The sequence below is a fragment of the Protomyctophum bolini genome, assembly GCF_963924005.1.
Source record: "Protomyctophum bolini genome assembly, chromosome: 1".
Lineage (NCBI taxonomy): Eukaryota > Metazoa > Chordata > Actinopteri > Myctophiformes > Myctophidae > Protomyctophum > Protomyctophum bolini.
In genome coordinates, this window is record NC_137862.1 from 55366600 (window position 1) to 55389578 (window position 22979).

Sequence of the window (22979 nt, forward strand, 5' to 3'; positions counted from 1 at the left end):
CTGGGGCTGACCGAGGTTAAAGTGTTGTGTGTGTAATTTGCTATGTCCCTGTCTCATCCTATGTGGTCTTCATTTATCACCCTTCTTTTGAACCTATCTTCCCTGAACCTGGTGGCTTTACTGCATGCCCCGTGCTGCCCCAACCCCACCTAGCCCAGGAGGAGGAGATAGTAGAGGTAGAGGTGGCCCCGGAGGCCGAGGCCGAGCCAGAGCCTGAGCCAGAGCCAGAGCCTGAGCCAGTAGAGCCTGAGGTGGTTCGTGAGGTAGAAGGTATGTGGCATCTCGGGGGGGCGGCTCTCTTCATCAGAACCCCCCACCAATTATATATATACACCTATATACAGCAGCGAACAGAAGGTTCTGGAACCGGAAGATATCTCCCCTATTTTTCTGTTCCCCAGGGGGGTCGTTTATAAAAGGCGTCCTTAGCGAAATGCCGACAGTTTAAAAAGTCACTGTTATGGAGTCCAGCAACGGACATTTATTTATTTTGAATTTCCATTCCCACTGTAAACAGACAGACCAAAAACATATACTGTAAATATCACAGAACAATTATCTTTTACGGGGGTCCCTGGCGCACTGAGCCTCAGTTCAGATTAACAATCCAAGTCTTTCCACACCGTGCCTCCCCTTCATACAAGCCCAGTATGAAGACTGCAATAGATGTGCATCGATCGTGGTGGAGGGCAAGTGGTTTACATGCGCACGATACTGTGATTATTGGGATTAATTAGGTTGAGGTGCTCAAGTTAAGTGTTCCCATAGTTTGAGGGTGCACCGTTTCCCCTAGAGATTATATAAACGTCTTGATTTAGTGAAATCAGTATGCCACATGTAATTGGCCCTTTCAAAGTGAAGGTACTGTAACTACAGTAAGTAACTGTTACTCAAAGCCATATTCAAAGTAACTATACTTTTGTAATTTGTACTTTGGCATCAACAGTTTTCAACACAAGTAATCTACAGTAACAGTATCATTCTTTATTAGAATCTTCTAGTTAAGTATACTGTACTCTTCCCATTTTTTATGCCTATTGTTCTTATTCTGATTAAGATAATCACGCTAAAGTGACACACCAGAATGGTGAGAGTCTTAATTGGGTTCAGTACAAGGTATTTGTGTGTGTGCATGTAAAGTTTTCCACTGACAACATCCTAGACACTGAGCACTGCATTGGCCTTGTCTCAGTCCCTTCCTTATACCTGTGCAATGCACATCTATTGGAAAATATGGCGTGCCAGCAGCATCAAGCTAGCACCTAGCCATTATCTGTTTAATTATCTGTTCCCTACAGAAACCCAGCCACCACCCTACCCAATGTCATCATTCTATGACGGCAGATGCGACTTAAATTCATTATTCCAATGAACATAAGTCACATCTGCTTTAAGACTCACAAATCAGTATCTGTCTGGCAACAAAGACTTTCATCCTATAGGATCCATCACCAGCAATAGCAAACAAATCCTTGCAATTCTCATTGTCGTTAGCTAGTCCAATTAGGTAATCCAAAAAGGAAAAAAAAAGGATTTGCCTTGTTTCCATCACATTTATTTCATGACACATTTCCCACGTGTGTTTTGAACGTGTATTCTGTGTATAAGGGGAGTTAAAAGAAAACAAACTGCTCTTTACATGACTTAACGCTGCTCTCCATTGATGGCCACCTATTGACATACAGTATATGAAATTTGCAAACATGACCATCCCTAACAGAATGGAGGGCGTGGGCGCTGCTCTCATGTAAAAGGCCATTTCTTCATCTCCCATTGGTCCATGTACTGTCCATTCTTATCTATGTGCTTGAATGACGAATGTGGTGGTTTTAAGCTGTTTGACACTGCTATCTCCATTTGCTCTGAAGCGTTTACATTGGGGTGTTGTAAGTCAATGAAATTCAGAATCTTATATCTATTTGCTCTAATGCTCATGTGCATTGTTTATTAATTTCCAAATTGTGTTTGTACACACAATACACATGTAAGAATATAAGAACACCTCAATTTTGGTAAATGCGCTTTTTAAGCTCTGCATTGTAGAGACACAAAGCTGCAATCTGCCACCGCAAGCCTCTGGAGTGTTGGCTAATGGTGTTTTATTCTGCTCTTGCTTTGGACGCTTTGCTGCATGCAGAGGCCTATGAAGAGGAAGGTACGTTCACTTGCATTCTTCTATCTGATCTTCTGACTGGACAAATTGCTTTATAATCAGGGGCGTCGTTTGGGGTCCCAGACGATGGTAATTGCCCCCCCTGTCGTGTTTAACATGTCACAGACATGTGTCTTGTCTGGCATCATACTTTCATTAAGCCACCTTCAAATTGATGGCCCTATTTTGAGAATGTAATTACAGGCAAGCTAAAATAGCTGATCTAGCCTGCCCTACACACGTCACAATGCGATGCGATAGACTGGCTATTTATGTTTTAAATATAGGGCTTAAGTGGTCACTTTCTTGCAGAACTATTTTTTTTCTAAAATGACGCCTCTGGTTGAAGTTGGTCTTTCCATTATTAGTCAGACATGGAGGTGTTGTACAATCTGTAACTGGACACTGCAGTCCAGTTAGTCATCCAAAAGTACTGATCAAAGGTTCTAAAGGTTCATGGGTGTTTATATACACAATACATACTATGTACAGTATGTATATATATATCCAAAACACATGGCAATAACAAAATAGACATAACAGAAGTACAGAATTAAATTATAATGCCATTGGGAAAAACTCTAGTATTCCAAATCCTCAAGATACAATATCAAAATGTAATGTCTGAGCCGAGGGCACCAAGCTATAATGACCCACAGCTCATCTATGCTCTGCTTCTTTCTCCTTTTGCATGACATGACATGATCATATGCCCTGCCAGAAGAGGGAGAACAAGATGGTACTTTGTATTTCCTGCTGATTCGCTCTTGCCTTGCCTGTTGTTGATTTGAGTGTGAGCGTCAAGTCAAATCCAAAATTCCTAATTCGAAAAAATAACAACTATTTTGAAGTTTTCATTAGCAATACAATTAACTATTGTAGGACAGTCAAACTGACAATCCTGTTGTAGTGGGTTTTTTTGTAAGTGTGTGTTGAAGTATATTTAGAGCACCAAGCTCTAAACAAGTATTAGCATATTTACACACTAATTCAAACCAAAATTAACTATTTTCTGAAGACAGCCCATGATAGTCAATTCATGGAAAAGGTTTGTACACAACAATATTCTTCTTTAAGAACTTCATGAAAATCTCCCTAAGATATTCAAATAAACTGTAAAAAGAAGGCATGGTTGATTTCATGTAATATATAGTCCGGCAGTTGGGGTGTGGACTGGGAAAATAAATGTATTGGCCAAAAGTATTGTCTATATACATTCATGAATCCACTTGCTGACTGGCTGTTGGTATTGAGCAATTTGTTTTATAGGGGTTTATATGTGATCCTAACATCCTTTAGAAGGCAAAAATGTCAAACCTTCCTTATGCTTCAAGTATAGCATGTCAAACTAGGGGGTTTTCATGATTCTGAATCCATTCCAAGCATTAGTTTTGCACAAAAAACACTCCTTGGGCTAAACACAGCCATAGCCACTTGCCCAAATGTGCCCAAAATGTGCTGACCTCATCACATTTGTCATGACGGCTATGGCCGTTTTTAGCCCAAGGAGTGTTTTGTGTGCCTTATATAGGATGTTAATGGTATGGTCACATGTAAACCCCTATAAAAACATTTGCTGAATGCCGACAGCCGTTCAGCAAGTGGATTCATGAATGTATGTACGTATAAGCCAATGAAAAAAGACAATACCAAATTTTGTACATTAAACAAAAGACACCTGTTGGCTGCCGGACTAATACAACCCCTTGTTATAAACTTTGAAAGCTCCCCTCTCTTTAAATGACATGGCTTTATGGTAGAATCACTTAAGTCTCTATTCTGAGTATTCTCCACTTCCATGCACGTAGTAGGGGAATTAAAGTTGTGCATGTTATAAAAATGTACAACTTGAGGTGACCAGACCACTATTGGTTACAAAAGTGCATTAAAGTTGTAATTCTTTTTGGATTATTGTATTTGCTGAGATTGTCATGGAATTCTTACTCTTTACTATTGTGTATTTACAATTATTTTTCATTGGTAAGAGACTGAAATATGGCCACATTGTGAAGTGTTACAAAATATAACACAACTGAAAATACAGTCTACACAGTATGTAACCACATGTACAGTTTGCCCGATTAACCAAGCAAACAAAACACCCAATTTAGCCTTTTGAAACCCGGTTACTCTTTACAAATGTGTTTCTCTAACGAAACCAACTCTTTTTTTCTCCCTGTTGTTATATGTTGGGACCAAATGAACAGAGGAGAAGCCAAAGTTCAAGTGAGTATGTTGTTCCAAATGTGATAATGTGTTTAGTTATTTTTTGTTTGTTATCAAATGTTTTTTATTTAAGACAATAAATCACAATAAGACACGTTAACACCATGAATGACTAAAGAAAACCAAACACATATAAAAACAACACATAACAGCAAAAGCAAGGAACACAAAAACAAACAAACAATCCCAATGTCATTCCTCCATACAGTATCGACAGGCAAGGTCCCATAACTAGATTCTAATAAATAATCATACAATATGGAAACAAAACCTCTTGATCTAATATCACAGATAAGTCTATGCAAAGGGGGGTCTGCCATGGAACCCCATATGTCCTCATGGCAGTTCTGAATTGTAAATAGAAAAAAAAAAAGAGTTACCACCAGGTAAGTTAAAAATATCACATAAATTCTGGAAAGAACGTAAACCATTAACATCAAATAAATCAGCCAAAGTATGAATCCCCTTGGAACTCCATCTGGGAAAATGAATAGGACGATTGTCCAAAAGCAAACCATCATTGTTGAACACTGGGGAAAATTCCATTTCAAATCAATCTTGCACAATTTTTCAGCCGCTCTCCACACTGTTACTAACTGAGAAATTATTGGCCCAAAGCAAACTTTGCATTGACTATTCGTTATGTTTGAATAGATCAGATCTCTCAATTCAACAGGATGAACCAAACTCTCCTCAAGCTCTCGCCAACAGACCTTCAGAGTTGAAATGTGTTTAGTTCTTAATAGTACATAGTTGTCCCTACAATGCATGCATGACATCATGGAACAGAAGCATCTCTGGCCATGGACACACACCGTATGGACAATCTGCACTATCGTAGTGCAAGTGAAATGAAGAGTGTGAAAGTTGTATAATGGTTGATATATATATGGAAGCATAAAGCTGCTAAAATTCTAATGAAAGGGCAAATACAAAAAGTCAATTGCTTTTTCATTTTCAGGTCATTAACGCATTTCTTGAGACAAAAATACAATAGCATTTACATTTAATAATAATAATTGTGAAGTTGCCCGACGGCCAAGGCTCCAAGAACAGTCAGAAATTGCCGTTTCAGGGTATTTATTTCTCCCCCAAAACTCCTCCACCAAAGTCCAGTACAGGTTCAACAGGAGAATAACAATAATACTGAAAAATGATTAAACGAAATAAACACTTGAGCAAACACTACTGAACAAAACCCAAATGGATAAGAGCTCTCTTCAGGCTGTACCTTGATCACACAAGGCCCTGTAGCTCTCCCTCAGGGATGTTACCTGTGTCATTGCCCACTTCTAACTAACTAGCCTGTCCCTGCAGCCTCCTTTAAATAGGAGTGCATCCTACCACTGGGCACAGACTCAATTAGCACATTTCTTCTCACATACTTCACTAATATAAATACTTCCATCAACAACACCTTGAATAAACAGTAACCTAAGCATTCTCAATAATGTGTTACAATTAAACAAGTATAAATAAGCATGAACTCAATGACAAATAATCAAAGCATAAGGAGGAACCCCTCTCCTGCATTGCACTTGGCCCCTTCCTCATCAAGGGAAATGCCACCAGCAGTGCAGGAGAGACAACTAACCAATCAGTGATTACAATCTCAATGAAGTTAATTAAAACCATAGTCCTGGCATGTTATAGGAAACAGTTTCATGTGTGTTTGCATATAGGGCACGGGTTGCCCCGTGACAATAATAATAATGAATTGCATTTTTATAGCGCTTTTCCAAGTGCTCAAAGTGCTTTACAATGGTTCATTCATTGGGAGGTGAAGCGGCAAACAGTCTTCCACATTCACACACCAATGGTGGCAAGCTCACACCGACGACTTTTTGGAGGGCAATGTAGGGTTCAGTGTCTTGCCCAAGGACACTTCGACATGTGGAAAGGAGGAGCTGGGATTCGAGCCGCCGACCCAGGGTTCATTGGACGACCTGCTCTAACTCCTGAGCCACAGCCGCCCCGTTTTAACTGTGATGTGCTCATTCTATGACACAATTAAAAAAATTGATTTGATTTTTAAATGCCCTGCTAATTAGTGGACAATATTAAAATAAAAAAATGCAATTCAGAAATGTTCTAATGAAATAAGATATATGATAATGAACGCTTTCAAGTGACTATATATAATGCAATAGCATTACATTTCATCTACACTAGTGTGTGTGCTCATTCTGTGTGGATGGTGTCGTCGTGTCGTCCACAGTAACAGTGGTTTGTATTACCTTTCGTTTTTAAATCGGCTGATAGAACCCGATCCCCCTCCTCCGGAGACGCACACACCCGTGCAGGCGTATAGCGTGTGTGCCCATCCGCAAGGGAGACCAGCATGAGGGGCGGCTAACCAGGCCATCAGCATGGTAGCCAGTAATTAACCCCTAACTAAGGAGCCGACAGCTCTGCTGCCTTAGGTGCTCCGTGAAAGGCTTGATGGTTAACCATCTCATACGCCGCATGAGACGGGTGAAATGGGTTCCCCCTTCCACTGGGGGCCCCAAGCGACAAAGAGCTGATCACTCATGTCTAAAGGTCTCATGAGAGCCCTGCCCTGACAGGGCAGAGACAGTTCCACCGAAGAGAACAGAGGTGGGTAGAATGCTGCCAGGCTGCCAATATACCCTGTAGTGGTCTGCAGGTGGCTCGTGGTACAAGGCCAGGTCGTCCAGGGGCTGCTCTCTGTCCATCACGTCCCCCCAGACAGTCATAGTCAGCGGAGAGCTGCTAGAGGAGAGCGGAGAGAGAGAGATGGGCGGTCTGGACTGTGGGGCCTGGCTGTAGTATGTAGTAGGTCGAGTCCTCCCTGTGGTCCCACAGGGTGGAGCGGAGGTCCAGAGGGCTGTGGGCCCATCTCAGCTCTGCGGGGCCGCTTAAGGAGTGTATAGGAGAGCTGCCGGTGGTGGGGAGCTAGACGTGGCTGTGCCTCCACATGGGACGAGCTCAGTTCTGGTACCAACCATTTTGGTCCATTTACCATTTTGGCAAATGGTAACGCTACAAAAACATTTGCCAAAATGGCAACCACAAGTTACCAGACGGCTCACTTGTGTTTTATGTGTCCGTGTGCTGTGCATCTGCGCCATCTAGTGGCTGGACCCCATATGACTCTCTCCGAGAGGGACTTAAGCAAGTTAAGCTATAACCAATCAGGAGCCAATGGAGTCAGCACCATCAGGGGAATACACTAGGGATCGGCTCACATAACCAGCTGTCTGTGCTGCTCATCCTACAAATGCAGGATGATTACAAATGGGACATAAGTGTAAATGGACAAGCTTCCCAATTATATAAGAGACCACTAGATAGTACGCTACAATAACAACAGGTTATGGTAATCGCACAAACACACATTTACAAACGTTTCCCCCCCTCCGTTTATGAAGGTCCCTTTTCCCATTTGGCCAATAGAAGTAGAGCACACCACACTGACACTATAGTCAACATAACCACAAGCCCATTACCTGTACTGTATGACTTTTATGCTATGAGTAATGTAGATAATGAGAAAATAACTCCTAAAAAAATATAAGATACTGAAACAGGCGGAAGAGTGTTCTCTGATTAGCCAATGGATACGTGTCAATATTATATGGTGTAGCCTAAAACAAACAAAACTAAAACAAAGTGGGCAGAGAGAGAGAGAGAGAGAGAGAGAGAGAGAGAGAGAGAGAGCCTTGGCCTATTTAGTGTATGGTCACAAATGCATGAGAGAACAGGAACTTCTGTCTACATAGCAACATCACTTCACTTGGAGTTCAACTTGGTTGAACTTTGACTCGTTTGACGTCACCTCACCATGTGTTGACCACTCCCCTGCCATCGCGTGTGTGACCATAGCCTTAAATGCCTGTACACAGCTGCCTGCAGACAATGAACTCGTATAGTACACCTGTCTTAAAGAAACAGAGAGAAATATCAGGCAAAGTGCAGGTCATATAATATAGGCATGGCCGAGGGTTGTTAGCCTGGTAAAACCACTCCCCCTGCTGGACATTTAATTCGGCAGGATGCAAATCTGGCGAGGGAGAAGGGGTTTACCCAGGCTAGAGGGTTGTAGCCAAGGGGCCAGCTAGGCACTCCAATGTTGAAGCGCTGGGCCCTAGTGGTAAGAGGAAGGACTGCAGGCGGACCCGTGGATTCATGACGAGGAAACCCCGTGCAGCTGAGCTTTAACATTGAGTGCTCGGTTGCACTTCCGCATTTGACCTCCAAATTTTGGAGGTCAAATGCGGAAATGCGCCCAAAAAGGCGGAAATAGACGGTCCCTCCGGCGGCTTCAAAACGCCACTGAGCAACTTACACTGACATGAATAGCGGAGGGGGCGGAGCTTCGCGCCAGTTCAGTCTCTATCCTTTTAATACTCTATGGTTGTCACACACTGCACAATGCATTTGTACACAAACAGCACCTTACAATCAATATCATTAAACTATATCTTGCATTTTTCATATTATTATTATTAATAATAATAATAATAATAATAATAATAATAATAATAATAATAAACAATGTTCACTTCACCTTAAGAATTAAACAATTTTTGTTTTCTTACTGTTCTATAGACCAAGTGCACCACCTAAGATCCCTGATGGTGAGAAAGTCGACTTTGACGTAAGTTAACCGAGCATCTTCTTAAGCACTCTTCTTTACCTTTACCAATACCAGGGCACACGTTCATACCTGGTAGCTTCTAGGTACAGCTATAGGACCCTGACTGGGGCCCATTCAGGTACTTCTAGGTACAGCTATTATAGTAGGCTACCAGAGAATAAATTGGGTGTTTAATACTAGATTGATTGTAGTTGCTCATCAATGCAATTAAACTGCAAAGCTGTTATGTTTCATGACGTTTTGGTTGCAACTTGGAATAGGCCTAGGGCTATATAGCCTATACAAGTTTAAAGGGATAGGATTATAGCGATAATAGCGTATTCTTGGGACTGTGTGTGTGTGTGTGTGTGTGTGTGTGTGTGTGTGTGTGTGTGTGTGTGAGAGAGAGAGAGAGATTACTGAACAGCGGACTGACGGCATTTCGTCTCTCGCTCCTCCGTCTTTCTGTGAGTCCCCAGATGCACTGTAGCCTGCCCTAGGGCAGGGTTCCCCAATTAATTTTCCTCAAGGGCCATATTTTGACTACCGTACCAGGCTGGGGGCCGAGTCGGCACGCGCGAGGTCGAGGTCTTGCCCTGAAATGAAATTGTTCAGGGCAAGACCCCATTTGAAAAGGACCCCCAGTTTGACATGCAGAGGCTACTGACCCCAATTTAGTGCCATTTATATCTGGGACCCCCCCCCCCCCCCCCAAAAAAAAGACAAAAAAATAAAAGAAAACCCCTTTTTTTGGGCCACAAGGGCGCAGATGGCCCGCGGGCCGTTAATTGGGGAACCCTGCCCTATAGGGTATAGCATCAAGCATCCAGATACATATAGGCTGGCTATAGGCCTATAACCTATCAAACATGTTTGAACATTATCAGAGTGATCATCAACTCGGGACGGTTGGATCTTTGAACAAACAGATCAGGGGGATCATCATCACTGCTGCTGCTCCACGTTTTTATTTTTTTTATTTTTTTCGGAGCTGCAAAATGCACGAAATAACCGCTCTATGTGCAAACTCCTCGGCGCACCTCGGATATGAGCGCCTTGGAGTTGGAGCGCCTATAGCTTGGAAATGAGCATGCTCAGAAAGACCAGAAATACATTTACATCCGAAGCAGTGTATACATGAGTCCAATTTTCTTTAAATCGCATTGAACATCGGAATAATCCGGCCAGTGACGGAATCGGAATGGTTTTTAAATCTCATCGAGCATTTTCATTCGGATTTAAGTTTTTGTAGGTGTTTACATGACAGTACGTTTAATAGGATTTAACTTCTATTCGGAATGAAAAGGGGATTTAACTGCCCATGTAAACGTAGCCATTTTGTCTGCACTACTTGGGATTACTATCCAGCGTGTGTGCAGTGACACTGCCAACAATTAATTTCCAGTGCTTCACAATGCAAATCAGCACAATCAGCGCTCATATTCAGTATCGACTAACTGAAACTTCCAAGTGACTTTGGTGCTAGAATGCAGTTGTTAGTCTCTTTATTTGAACATTGTGTTAATTAACCCCTAAACCTAACCCTCTCTACACCAAATCTAACTATGAATGCACCAAAGCTCTGTGTGTACGTCTGTAATCCACGTAACTCGAAAACCATTTGCCCCACCGACTTCAAATTCGACTTCGTCAGTCGGACGTTTTGTGGCGGTTGTCCAAAACCGCCACAACACTCCATATTTGGACATGGCTGACACAGAACTCCATATATATAGGAATAAAGGGACACAGAGAGACACATACTGTATATACAGAAATATGACATCATTCTGACATCGGACATAAAAGGGACACAGACATATCTGAGTGGGGCATTCATTTCCAACTTGCATCATTCCAAGTAGGCCAGTGCACCACGGACACCTCTCTAGTATAATATAATTTGCCAAAAATCATTAATCTACATAGCTAATCTTGTAGATCTGCTATTTCCCCCAGTTCATATTTAGCACTCCCAAATGCCTGGCTAACCCATGTACCACCATCAGGCATCAGAGTGTTGAAATCAGTGTTGTTTTTGTCGACTGACTAAAACTAATTGGAAACTAAATGAAAACTAAGCTATGATGACTTAAACATAGACTAAATGTATTGACAATTGTGAGCGGCTTGTAGATCGGCTATTTTCAGCAAGTGTAAAATCAGTCATTACGACAACATCAGGCCCACCAAAATACATTTCAGTCGACTAAATCAACCGTAGATGTAGTCGACTAAAACTAGACTAACACCAAAACATTGCAGGTGGCTTAAATGTGACGGAAACTAAAAATGAAAACTATTCAAGAGACTAAATGACTAAAACTAAAATCAAAATTTGCTGCCAAAAAAAACAACACTGACGTTGACTTGAACTGTCTCTGGCTGACTATAATGTATACGTTCTTCTTTTGGCTTCCCGCAGGACATCCAGAAGAAACGCCAGAACAAGGACCTGAATGAACTGCAGGGGCTGATAGACTGTCACTTTGAGTGCAGGAAGAAGGAAGAGGAGGAACTTATTAGTCTCAAAGACAGAATTGTGAGATGAGATTCTGCTCCCAACTGTTTTTGAGCGATGCCTATAGCCGCTCCAGTATACGCAGCTGTGTGGGTGCATGTGTGTGTGTGTGTGTTTCTTTTTTTTTTTTTCTTTTTTTTTAACAGCATACACAGCCAAGTAGAAAATATACAAAAGCAGCTTGCTTGATTAAACAATGTTTTACTTTAAAGGGACACTTCACCCTTTTTGCAAAATAATATATGTTAATGATGTTTAGGAGCTTTAGAACACTTTCCTGGGGGTCTTTATGTGTGTAATATGTGGTTTTAGATATTTTAGATTGTAGCAGTGAGCGTTTTGTCTCTGATGTCATGGACAATGGGCTCACTTCCTTCCTGGACTACATGTTGTCTCAGTAAGACAGCTCTCCCCCCCATCCACAAGGAGGAGCAGTGCACCAAATAATTATGGGAATTGTAGTCCAGGAAGGTAGTGAGACCAGTGTCCATGACATCAGAGACAACAGGCTCACTGCTACAATCTTAAATATCTAAAACCACATATTACACACATAAATACCCCCAGGAATGTGTTCTAAAGCTTCTAAACGTCATTAACATATATTTTTTTGCAAAAAGGGTGAAGTGTCCCTTTAAGGTATAACTGGAAGGCAGCATACAGGCTATACAATGATGCAATCGCAACTGTCAGTTATAACAATCACATAGTTGCACCGCTCAGTTCACACAGGTGTGATTTTGTAAACTATCCAGGATATTTCTCCTGAAGGGCATATGTTCGTATCTAAATTACATCTAAAATCAACCAAAATTAACCACATTTTAAAGCAAAAAGAAAATGTGGTTTTTGGTGACTGTAAAGTTGCCAGAGGGCCAAGGCTCCAAAAACTGTCAGCGATGCTTTTTGGTGGATTTTATTGCTCCAAAACGGAAAAATCAAACAACAAAAATAATACAAAACAAAGAACTCAAAAATACTTAACGCACAATGTAGGAAAAAAGGAAAAATAACAAACTACACTAGGCTATGCCCATGACATGGGCCCTCGCAGCTCTCTCACTGGGCTGTCAGCATGAGGCCTGCCCGAGCATAAATGACTATAGCTCTGCCTGCAGTCTCCCCTTTATAGGAGAGGATCCTACCACCAACAGAGAAGCAATTAAATATACACAGCTTATCTACAAGCTTACAGATATCAGCTGTACCTGAATAAGTAACCCCCATACCTAGATGTTCTATTTTAGATTAATCATCATATGGGGTTACATTCATTTCCCCAGATAATAGACATACTTTGATAATTGACATTGTGGAACACCCCTACTCCTCAACAGTACTTGGCACCTTCCACCCCTCTTAAAGTGCCAGCACTGGAGAGGCCATATACAAACACTGAGGTTACAATAAACACACAGGTTAATAAACGGAATGTTTTCCCTGTGTGTATCATTTCATTTGTACATCCTGTAAATGCATACATCAACAGTATTGAAATTATATGATAGGACCTGTCTGCTACCCACAGTCTGTGTGGTGTGTGTGTGCGTGCAATGTCCTTAATCAGTGTGTGTGTGTGTGTGTGTGTGTGTGTGTGTGTGTGTGTGTGTGTGTGTGTGTGTGTGTGTATAGGGCACGGGCTGCCCCGTGACAGTGACATTTTTGCATGCAGTACAGTACTTCATATTTAGCCCCAAGCAATATTAAAGAATACCTTACTGTACTTTGTTTAGGAGAAGCGCAGGGCTGAGCGTGCTGAAATTCAGAGGGTTCGTGCTGAACAGGCCAAAGAACGCGAGGCCAAACGTGAGGTATGTAATTGGGAATTAGAGTTCAAATATGCAATTCAGTCAGACAACTCAAGGAGGATGTAATATATATATTTATTGAATATAAGATAATCAATGCAATATATTTATTATGGTTTGGCGATGTATTGGATCTGCTTTTTAGGTACGGGTCAAGCGCATCAGTCCCGACCATAGGGACTCCGAATCCCCCGTACCTAAAACAGTAGATCCAAAACGACAGGTGGTAGCTGGGGTGGAGGTGGGTGAGCACGCACTTGTATACAGCAGCGCACAGTATACAATAAAGCATTAGCAAGTAAGCAAGCAGAATGAGCGCAAGTTGTATGACAACAGCACGCTGATACAGCAGCAGTGGGCAAACAAGAAGGCAGAGGAATGCAAACCTCTGGTTCAAGTAGCCGGTATGAGAGATGGGGTGAGCTGTGATTGGCTGAGTGAATCATGTGGATGATGCTGTGGTGGCCCAATTAACGGCCGGCGCGCTGACTGAGGTTCCCTGACTGAACTTGCTCTGCGCATGTCTACGACAGGCGCAAATGCTCATGTGTCTTTCCAGCACTCATAAACATCTGTTTTTCGGTGATTCCATTCATTGTACATGTTACAACGTTCAATGTTTTTGTTTGGAGTAAATTGAGGTCACAACTCTAATACAACATTTCAATGCACATACATAAATGTACAGTATGAGAGTAATGAATAAAATCTCATGAATCATAAATACCCGCAAAACATGCATCTTCATTAGGGCGGACAGACAGACAGACAGACAGACAGACAATCAGTAAGAAACAAACCAATTATCTACATATATACACATAGTACTTGAGGTAAGACATTCTATTTTGCGTGTCTTAAGTACCAGGTCTTATTCCCTAACTTGAGTAAACTAAAGACCTGGAGGCGTGATCAATGCCATTTGGCTATTCTGAGTGTCCAAAGAGCATTGATCCACACCTCCAGGTCTTTAGTTTACTCAAGTTAGGGAATAAGACCTGGTACTTAAGACACGCAAAATACAGCGCCTTCAAGGTGTAGGCCTACCTGAGAGGTAAGTAGTAGTAGTAAGCCTTGCCGAGCCATGAGGCCCATAGGGCAGGAGCCTATCTCCTGTTTCTGTAGCGTGAGGCAGCTTGATGTAAGTAACACCCCCTGGACATGACGCTAGTATGTCGGAGGGACTTACCCCCAATCCAACCCGTGCATTGACTGAGTGTCAAGCAGGGAGGCATTGGGTCCCATTTTTAGAGTCTTTGGTATGACCCGGCCGGGGATCGAACCCCGACCTCCTAGTCTCAGGGCGGACACTCTAACCACAAGGTCACTGAGAGGTAAGACATAAAAGTGCATGAGCATAGCAGCAGATATACTGTACAATGTACAGTAAAGTCCATAGCATATCATGTACAGTGTACATGATATGCTATGTTTCTTTTTCTTTTTTTTACGCCTGTGTGGTTTGAATACCTGGATTGAATAATACAAAAAATATCTGCTTGATAAAGATAAAGAAAACGTTATTGCCCATAAAATGTAACATAAAATGGCACACTGCCAGTCAGTATACAAGAATAAAAACATTTCATAGAATAAATACAAATGCCTTAAAATACTATATAAAAATGCATTCCCATAACACAGCAACATAGTGATCATGGGCTGTATGGTGGATTTGGTGGTAGAGCTATTTAAACAAACAAAGTCTTGCAACCCTTTTTTGCTAACGGTAATGGCTGATGGCAATATGAGCGATCGAATGACGGTGGGTTAAGATGGTGTGTAGAGTCATTTTTTAAATCTGAATTGCCATTTGGATGATTTGTTTACATTTTGATTGGTCCTTTGACAGGCGGAGAGGCAGAGAAAGGAGGAAGCAGACATGGGGAAGAAGGCTGTGGATGATGCCAAGAAGAAGTCCGCTCTAACCAACATGGGATGTGGCTACAGTGGCCTGCAGAAGGTACGATGGAGAAAAGAAAACGCTCTTCCTGTGCTTCTCTCAATGTTGACATATTCCACGTCTATATGACCAGAGTGGTGCAAATTGCCCAAGTTGAGTTTGTTCCTATTCAAGCGATTTTCACCAAACCGAACAGAGGAACAGCCATTGTTTAATTCAACTGCATTTTTTTCCATCACATCCGGTTTAAAATAAATGCACCTTTTTACCTGGACATAAACCAAACAAGCCTGGTTGTTTGTGATTTTTTATTCTGTTCAAGGTGGAGGCGAAGAGAGGGAAGAAGCAGACAGAGAGAGAGAAGAAGAGGAAGGTCTTGTTGGAGAGATGCAAAACAATCGACAACGTTGACAGTCTCAGTGATGACAAGCTTAGGTGACCCACAGGAGGGATTTGACAACAAATTAATGAAGACAAAAAGGAAAATACAAAAAATACAATTTCTGGTGTGGCATTGTTATATATATATATATTTGTTGACATTAAGATTGATGTGCCATTGATTCTCAGGGAGAAGGCCCAGGAACTGTGGAACTGGATGCACAACTTAGAGGCAGACAAATTTGACACCGTTGAGAAACTTAACAGGCAGAAATATGAGGTCAGTAGCTAACTAAATGATATGATAATGATATATGAGGTCAGTAGCTATAACTAAATGATATAATGATATGAGGTCAGTAGCTAACTAAATGATATAATGATATGAGGTCAGTAGCTAACTAAATTATATAATGATATGAGGTCAGTAGCTAACTAAATTATATAATGATATGAGGTCAGTAGCTAACTAAATGATATAATGATATGAGGTCAGTAGCTAACTAAATGATATAATGATATGAGGTCAGTAGCTAACTAAAATATATAATGATATGAGGTCAGTAGCTAACTAAATGATATAATGATATGAGGTCAGTAGCTAACTAAAATATATAATGATATGAGGTCAGTAGCTAACTAAATGCTGCATGCCAGCAGTGGTGGAAAAAGTACTCACTTGGTTTTACTTAAGTAAAAGCACCAATACTGCAATATAGAACTACTCCGTTACAAGTAAAAGTCCGGAATTTAAAATGTACTTGAGTAAAAGTACAAACGTATATTGGTATATCAGAATGTACTTAAAGTACCAAAAGTAAAAGTACTCATTATGTAGAATGTCCCATTTCAAGTTTTCAAATGTGATCTACACGTTCACAAATGCGACGCGTTGTGAGCTTGTAGATCGGCAATTTTCAAATGGCTGAAATGTATTATATGGCTGAAGGGTTTAATGTATGTTTTTATATATAATCTACAAAGTAACTAGTAACTAAAGTTTCCAAATACATGTAGTGGAGTAAATGTGCAATATTTGCATCTGAGATGTAGTGGAGTAGAAGTAAAAGTATTGGAAATACAAAAAAATGTAGCCTACAGCCTACTAAGTAAACGTACTTAGTTACAGTACTCTCCACCACTGGTCAAATGTCTGTCTGTCTCGTATGTTCTCAGGTCATCTCGCTCAGAAACCGAATTGACGAGCTACTGAAGCAGTAAGTCTGTCTGTCTGTCTGTCTGGTCTTGTCTGTCTGTCTGTCTGTCTGTCTGTCTGTCTGTCTGTCTGTCTGTCTGTCTGTCTGTCTGTTTGTCTGTCTTGTCTGTCTTGTCTGTCTTGAGTTTTAGTGTGACACTGACTGAACAGTGACTGAAATCAGATTCTAAAAATGTCTTCTACATCCTGACAGTTTTCATTCTGACCTGAGATCAGATTCTAAAAATGTCTTCTATGTCAGTCGCTCTTCGATTTTTCAAAAATAGCAGACCTACAACCTCGTAGCGCGCCATTCGGTGGCGCGCTATGGCTATGAGCTTGTAGATCTGCTATTTTTCAATAGCTAAAGCGCGACATGATGCCAACACGAAAATGGGTTCCCGGCCCCAAAATGGTTCAACACCACTGACAATCTGGCATCATGTGCTTATTGACACTTTGCAGCAGCAAGAAGGGCGCTCACACCCGTCGCAGGAAGTGACCGGCCCCGTGCTGGCGATCACCACCAGGAAGAGGTGCCTTGCCCCCATGGCTTCCAACCAACAACCCACAGAGCCTGCCAACCACTTGGACGTCTTACAGTGTTATTTCTTATGTTAGGCTATTGCAAGGAAATTGGTGGATTTCTTGTGTGTCCCCCTATAACACCGGACCGTTGTTACATTATTTTTTTTGTAAATACAATGTGACGTTCTGGCACTAGTGCAACTCTGCTCTCCGCAGCATAATAAAATCCCTATTCAGCCCAAATGGTGTTGTAATTATGTTTGAATGGTCTGGGGTTATTGTTGTGAAGATTTGTGCAGACTTTGTGTTCACTGCACACCTATTCGTTTAATTAGTAGGCCTTAGTAGTAGCATTGTTAAAACTATTTTTTGGCAAATCACAAATGTGGTCTTATATTTCCTCTGGGTGTTGCTCAGTTGAAATAGACCTGGCTATAAATATTTAGTTGTCAAGACGTGTCTATATAATTGCCCACAAAATCAATCAATTAAACGTGTTAATAGTTATTATGAATTACAAAAGCAGCAGATGGTCCAAATTTAAAGATATTCACTGTGTGCATCTGATATAAGGCTATAAGTCATGGGTTCCCAAAGTGAAGTGGGGTCTGGGTCCCCCTAGGGGTACTTGAGGGAGTTCCAGGGGGTACCTAGCTAGAGACAGGTCCATGTGGTTCCATTTGTACACTCTCAGAGTTAAATGAACAGTGGATTTACAATATAACTTGGGGTACCAGATAGAAATACCATCGGGTTCCGTAGCATAATGTGTTGAAACGTGTGAAAACTGGGGTTCCGTGAAATGTCCCTGTTTCGGAATCACTGCTAGAGCAGTAAAAATCCTCCCTTATTCGGATTACTGGCATGTTCTCAAATGGGGAGTCCGTGGCCTAATAAATGTTGATTTGGGGGTCCTTGACACGAAAAAGTATGGAAGTTGCCACAATCCTCTTCCAAATGTCTGTTGTGCTATGTTCTATATATGGTTCGGTGAGTATGTTGGGTTTTTTTTCGTGATTTTCATAATGTTTTAATCGTCGGAAATCATGAAAAACGACATACTATAGTATGTTTGTTAAAAACCATGAACTATAGTATGTCGTTTTTTCCTGATTTTCATCTTTTGTGTCGCTATTAAGATTATTGCAAGATCAGCAAACAATATTGAAAGGATTTTAGTAAACGAGATTTTTAGGAATCTCTGTGCACAATTACAGACCATCACCGACACACCATTTTTTTTTATAAATAATGTTTTATTGAAATAACATTCACTCAGTCTTAAGAATAAATAAACATTTTACACAACCTTTTCCATATAGCGGCCATGTAGGCCAAATAGTTAATTTCAGCAATTTGTATGTACAAATCTACAGAATGGTCCTCATTTTTATAGCATTTCTGCCCAAACAGGAATCACAAAAGTTTTCCCCCTCAAACGGCATCATAATGGCATATCTTTATAGAACGCTGTTTCCAAACAGTGGGTCAGGACTCAGGACCCCTTGACCAATTTGAATGGGTCACGGGTAAATATCCCCTATTTTCATTTCATAAATACATATATATATAAAAATTTCAAAGGAATTCTAAAAAGGTTTTAACGGAAGAAAAAAAAAAAGCACAACGTTTCATCAATTAAAAACAATTCCCAACATTGTTTTCAAAAGAATTTCATAAATAAAATTAAGAAATCAAATAATTTCCATAAATTATATAAAATAAGCAAGACAAAATTTAAAAAAAATTAAGTTTAAGAAGTATAGGCCTATAGTGAAAATAGCAGATCCGCAAGCAACGCAGCCTTGAAGGGACAAGTCGTGTGACTGAGCTTATATAGATCTCCGGGCAAACGTCTTAATTTCTCTTTTGAGTCTTAAAACTGTTTTGGAACCACTGGATAGAGTATAAATGGCAGTAATGTCCACGGAGGAAACAGCAGGCCTTGCATTCACGTCATTCATTCATCAACAGCCGTGCAGGGCAAGGCTCGAAACGAAGGATTTAGGAAATTGGCCTCGGCTTGAACTTACTTTTTTTCAGGTTGTGTGTATAGCTGTGGTTCCCAAAGTGGGGAGGGAGTTCCAGGGTTTCCCCAGCTAAATGATAATTAAGAACCAAATGGACCCTTATGGGTCTGTAACTCTGGAACAAATGTACACTTTGTACACTCTCAGGGTTAAATTAACAGTGATTTTACAATATAAATTGGGGGTCCCAGAGATATAAATGACATTTAAGGATCCGTATAGCCTAATTCACTTCAAATCGCGAGGGTCCTTGAAATGAAAATGGTTGAGAATCACTGCTAGAGCCGTAACAATGGGGGGGGGGGGGTCCGCCATACTGGGGGGTCCGCCATACATTTTACAAATGGGGGTCTTTGACATGAAAAGGTTTGGGAACCACTGCGGCCTATACAGTTTAGGTCAACGTCTTGCCACGTGGGAATGGGATATATGACTGCACGAGCACTGCCTAACATACCGGTATGTTCTGTTGTCTATACCCTGGGCCTTGTCCCCCTTCCAACACTGTCCGCATCCACCCCCAACCACAGCGCGCTGTGTTGTTGGTGGTCAGGGCTATATATTCTGCACGGTTCTATATACGTATAGCTCCTAGGGGCTCACTCACAGCACTTCATAGACTGTTAATTTGGGGTCACTGGGGGTGGGCACTGTCCAGCTGCTCGGGGAGGGAGGCAGAGAGGCCCCCGAGGTCGAGGAGGAGCACTCCGAAGGAGGACAAGAAGAGCCGGCGCTGCTGCTGCTGCTGTCCTCTGAGCTGTCCACTAGCAGCACCACGGGGCCCTGGGTGGAGGAGGAGGACGTGGTGGTGTCTGTGGTGATGCGCTCCACGATGCTGGACAGGCAGTCCAAGCTGGAAATCACTGAGTTTTTACTTCTGGAATCTGCATGGAAGACAGGGAACATTTGGTTAATATTTTCTCCGCAGTGGTGGAAAAAGTAAAAGTATACCAATATTGCAATTTAGAACTATATGCTTCGTTACAAGTAAAAAGTTACGGAATTTAAAATGTACTTGAGTATAAAAGTAACAAAAGTATCGACATCAAAATGTACTTAAAGTACTAAAAGTAAAAGTACTCATATTGCAGAATGTCCCATTTCACGAGTTCAAAATGTGTACAGAATCTATTGAAAATAGATGCGACGCATTGTGAGCTGCTATGTGTGAGCTGCTATTTTCAAAAGGCCGAAATGTATATAGGGTTGAAGTGGTTAATGTATCTTTTCTAATCAAAATTAAAATCGCTAAAGTAACTATAGTAAATAAAGTTTTCAAATAATTGTAGTGAAGTAAAAGTACACATTTTGCCTCTGAGACGCAGTGGAGTAGAAGTAAAAGTAATGGAAAATGGAAATACTCAAGTAAAGTACAAATACCTCAAAAGTACAGTAGGCCTACTTAAGTAAAAGCACTTAGTTACTTACACCACTGAGGCCTAAATAGGCCTATGGGCTTATAGTACGTTTGGGTGCAGAGTTCTATTCACTATTAGAATCAAAAGTAATCACACTTTATAATGATAATTAAATAAGGTTAATTAAATGACATTTAGCTCTCGAGTCAATAGAAATTGTGCCTATATAGCCAAGCATTTTACACACACTCACGTGACTCACCATTCGATGTTTGGTTCATATAGTAGTTTTCATTTTTGACTGGACACCGCTGAAGCCCGCTGAAGTCCATCTGTAATGAGGAGAACATTTAAATAAATACAAACACATTAACAAACAGGCCATATCGCATTAATTGACTCATATAGTCTCCTCAAAGTCAACGTAGGGAGCCTATACATATATTAATGGACAATCAAGTCAGGACTATAGTCTATAGCTATATCACAATTGAATAATAATAATAATAATAATAATAGCTTATGGAATCTATTACATACCATGCCATCAGAGCAGTTGGAGCGCGGACTGGACGCGTCCGAGTCCCCACTGTAGTGATCCAGAACGGGGTAGTAGCTGTCCTCCTGTCCGCCGCCTCCTCGCAGCAGCGCCTGGAGAGACTCGATGTAGCCGATGGCGTTGCGCAGAATGTCCACCTTGGGAAGCCTCTGGTTGGGGTTGGCGGAGGTGCACCTCTTCAGGTTCTCGAAGGCGTCGTTCACCTTGGAGAGGCGTCTCCTCTCTCGCATGGTGGCCGCCTTCCGTCGGTCCTCGTTGGTGGACTTTCTCTTGCAGGCCTTGCAGGCCCACAGCAGGCATCTCCCGGCCTGGTGGTGTCCGCTGGGCGCCCTGATGTGCCCGTCCTCCGAGTCCTCGCTGCTGGCGGGCCGATGTTGGTGGTGGTGGTGGTGGTGGTGGTGTTGGTGCTCCTGCTCCGTCGACTTCAACAGTCCGACGTGCATCAACCTCGGGTCGAGGTCCTCGAAAAACTGCATGTCACCGATGTTGAAACACAAGTCGTCGTTTAAATCGTCCGCGGCAGGGGACATTGGGAAAGGAATATCTGTCAACTCCATGGTGTTCGATCTTCTACTTCTGGCTCACTGAAGACAACGGTAAAAATGTAGCCTATAGCCTTGATACAAGACTTATTATGACCGATTTGATCTAAAAATGTGTCTTAATTTTGCATGGCAAAGTTAGCAACACCCTAATTGTGGGACTATATAGGCTAGTGTAAAAACCCTGTATGTCTGTTAGACCTCTGTGCCCTTGTTGTTTTGCATGGTCACATTTTGAGGCTGGGGTCTTTATAAAGGGGCCTGTTAGGGGGCGTGTCGTGGGCCGGCACACTGTTATCCGAGAAGGACAATGTGACGTGCCAACTCAAAGGGAGACGTGAAGTGGTTTTATTATGACACAGTGACAGGAATTATCAGCCTTTAGTAGGCTACAGCGAAAGAGAAACCAAGACAGTGCATTTGTGGCTCATGCTTCACTGTTGGTAGCGGCCTGTCAACATCAATAATAATGTCAGATAGTTTTGGATAAATATCAGTGGAGAAACCGCCCACGTCACGCACACGCACGCGCGCACGCACGCACGCACGCACGCACGCACGCACGCACACACACACACACACACACACACACGCACACACACACACACACACACACACACACACACACACACACACACACTCCCCAGTCTTGTTGGCCTAATACAACTACAAGGTTACATAATATGGGCCTTGTGTTGAATTTCACTATACATTTCTCTTGAAGCATCACAGCACACCATTTGCCCTATATACTGACCTCTTTGATTGATTGAATGCTGTATTATTACCCAAATAAGCCCATTCAGGTTCTGCATATTCAATTCATGTGTATTAAGCTCTCTTATCAAGGCATAATGTCAGATTCTCTATAATAAGTAAGCTGTTTTAAAACCTACTAAAAAGTCTACTTTTATTTACCTGGTGGTAATGTGATGGCTGATTTGTTTGCACACACTATAGCATTTCATTCTAGTCTGGTTGGAAGCTAATGGAATTTTGATTGTTGTTGTTGTTAATGATGACATAATACTCCGATGTGGCCACAAGGGGGCAGCCAAGAGTGTATGCCTCCCTGCCATTTTCAATGAATACTGGACAACTCACCCCGGTGCTTGCCCGTTTTTCCTCCCGGAATTTTCCCCAGTGAGGGCGATAACTTTGTAATATGCTATTGGC

At 41.7% G+C, this 22979-nt stretch overlaps 2 protein-coding genes across 2 annotated transcripts; one reads left to right on the plus strand and one right to left on the minus strand.

The window, feature by feature from the left end:
* Positions 1-35: 35 nt before the first annotated feature.
* Positions 36-17557, plus strand: LOC308321002 (troponin T, fast skeletal muscle-like; the record flags this gene model as incomplete). The annotated part of the gene is made up of 12 exons (XM_080771768.1): positions 36-270; positions 2138-2155; positions 2874-2891; positions 4360-4378; positions 8951-8999; positions 11404-11520; positions 13233-13310; positions 15160-15270; positions 15533-15645; positions 15781-15871; positions 16768-16808; positions 17252-17557. Coding segments are annotated over 12 exons (927 nt in total), but the record flags the coding sequence as incomplete, so codon positions are not given.
* A 1000-nt stretch (positions 17558-18557) lies between these two features.
* LOC308313105 (myoblast determination protein 1 homolog 1-like) lies at positions 18558-22008 on the minus strand. Its single transcript, XM_080760020.1, has 4 exons — positions 21243-22008; positions 20965-21034; positions 19736-20228; positions 18558-19346 (listed from the first exon to the last, which is right to left on the minus strand). The coding sequence occupies exons 1-3, from the start codon at positions 21816-21818 to the stop codon at positions 19948-19950; spliced, it is 927 nt and encodes a 308-aa protein (XP_080616146.1). The 5' UTR covers positions 21819-22008; the 3' UTR covers positions 18558-19346; positions 19736-19947.
* Positions 22009-22979: the final 971 nt, after the last annotated feature.

Excerpts from the sequence above, each read along its gene's own strand:
- LOC308313105 (XM_080760020.1), bottom strand. The coding sequence starts at position 21,818 with ATGGAGTTGACAGATATTCCTTTCCCAATGTCCCCTGCCGCGGACGAT. Across the intron at positions 21,035-21,242 it reads CCAACTGCTCTGATGGCATG|ATGGACTTCAGCGGGCTTCA; the intron begins GTATGTAATAGA and ends TCCTCATTACAG. Across the intron at positions 20,229-20,964 it reads TATGAACCAAACATCGAATG|ATTCCAGAAGTAAAAACTCA; the intron begins GTGAGTCACGTG and ends TCTTCCATGCAG.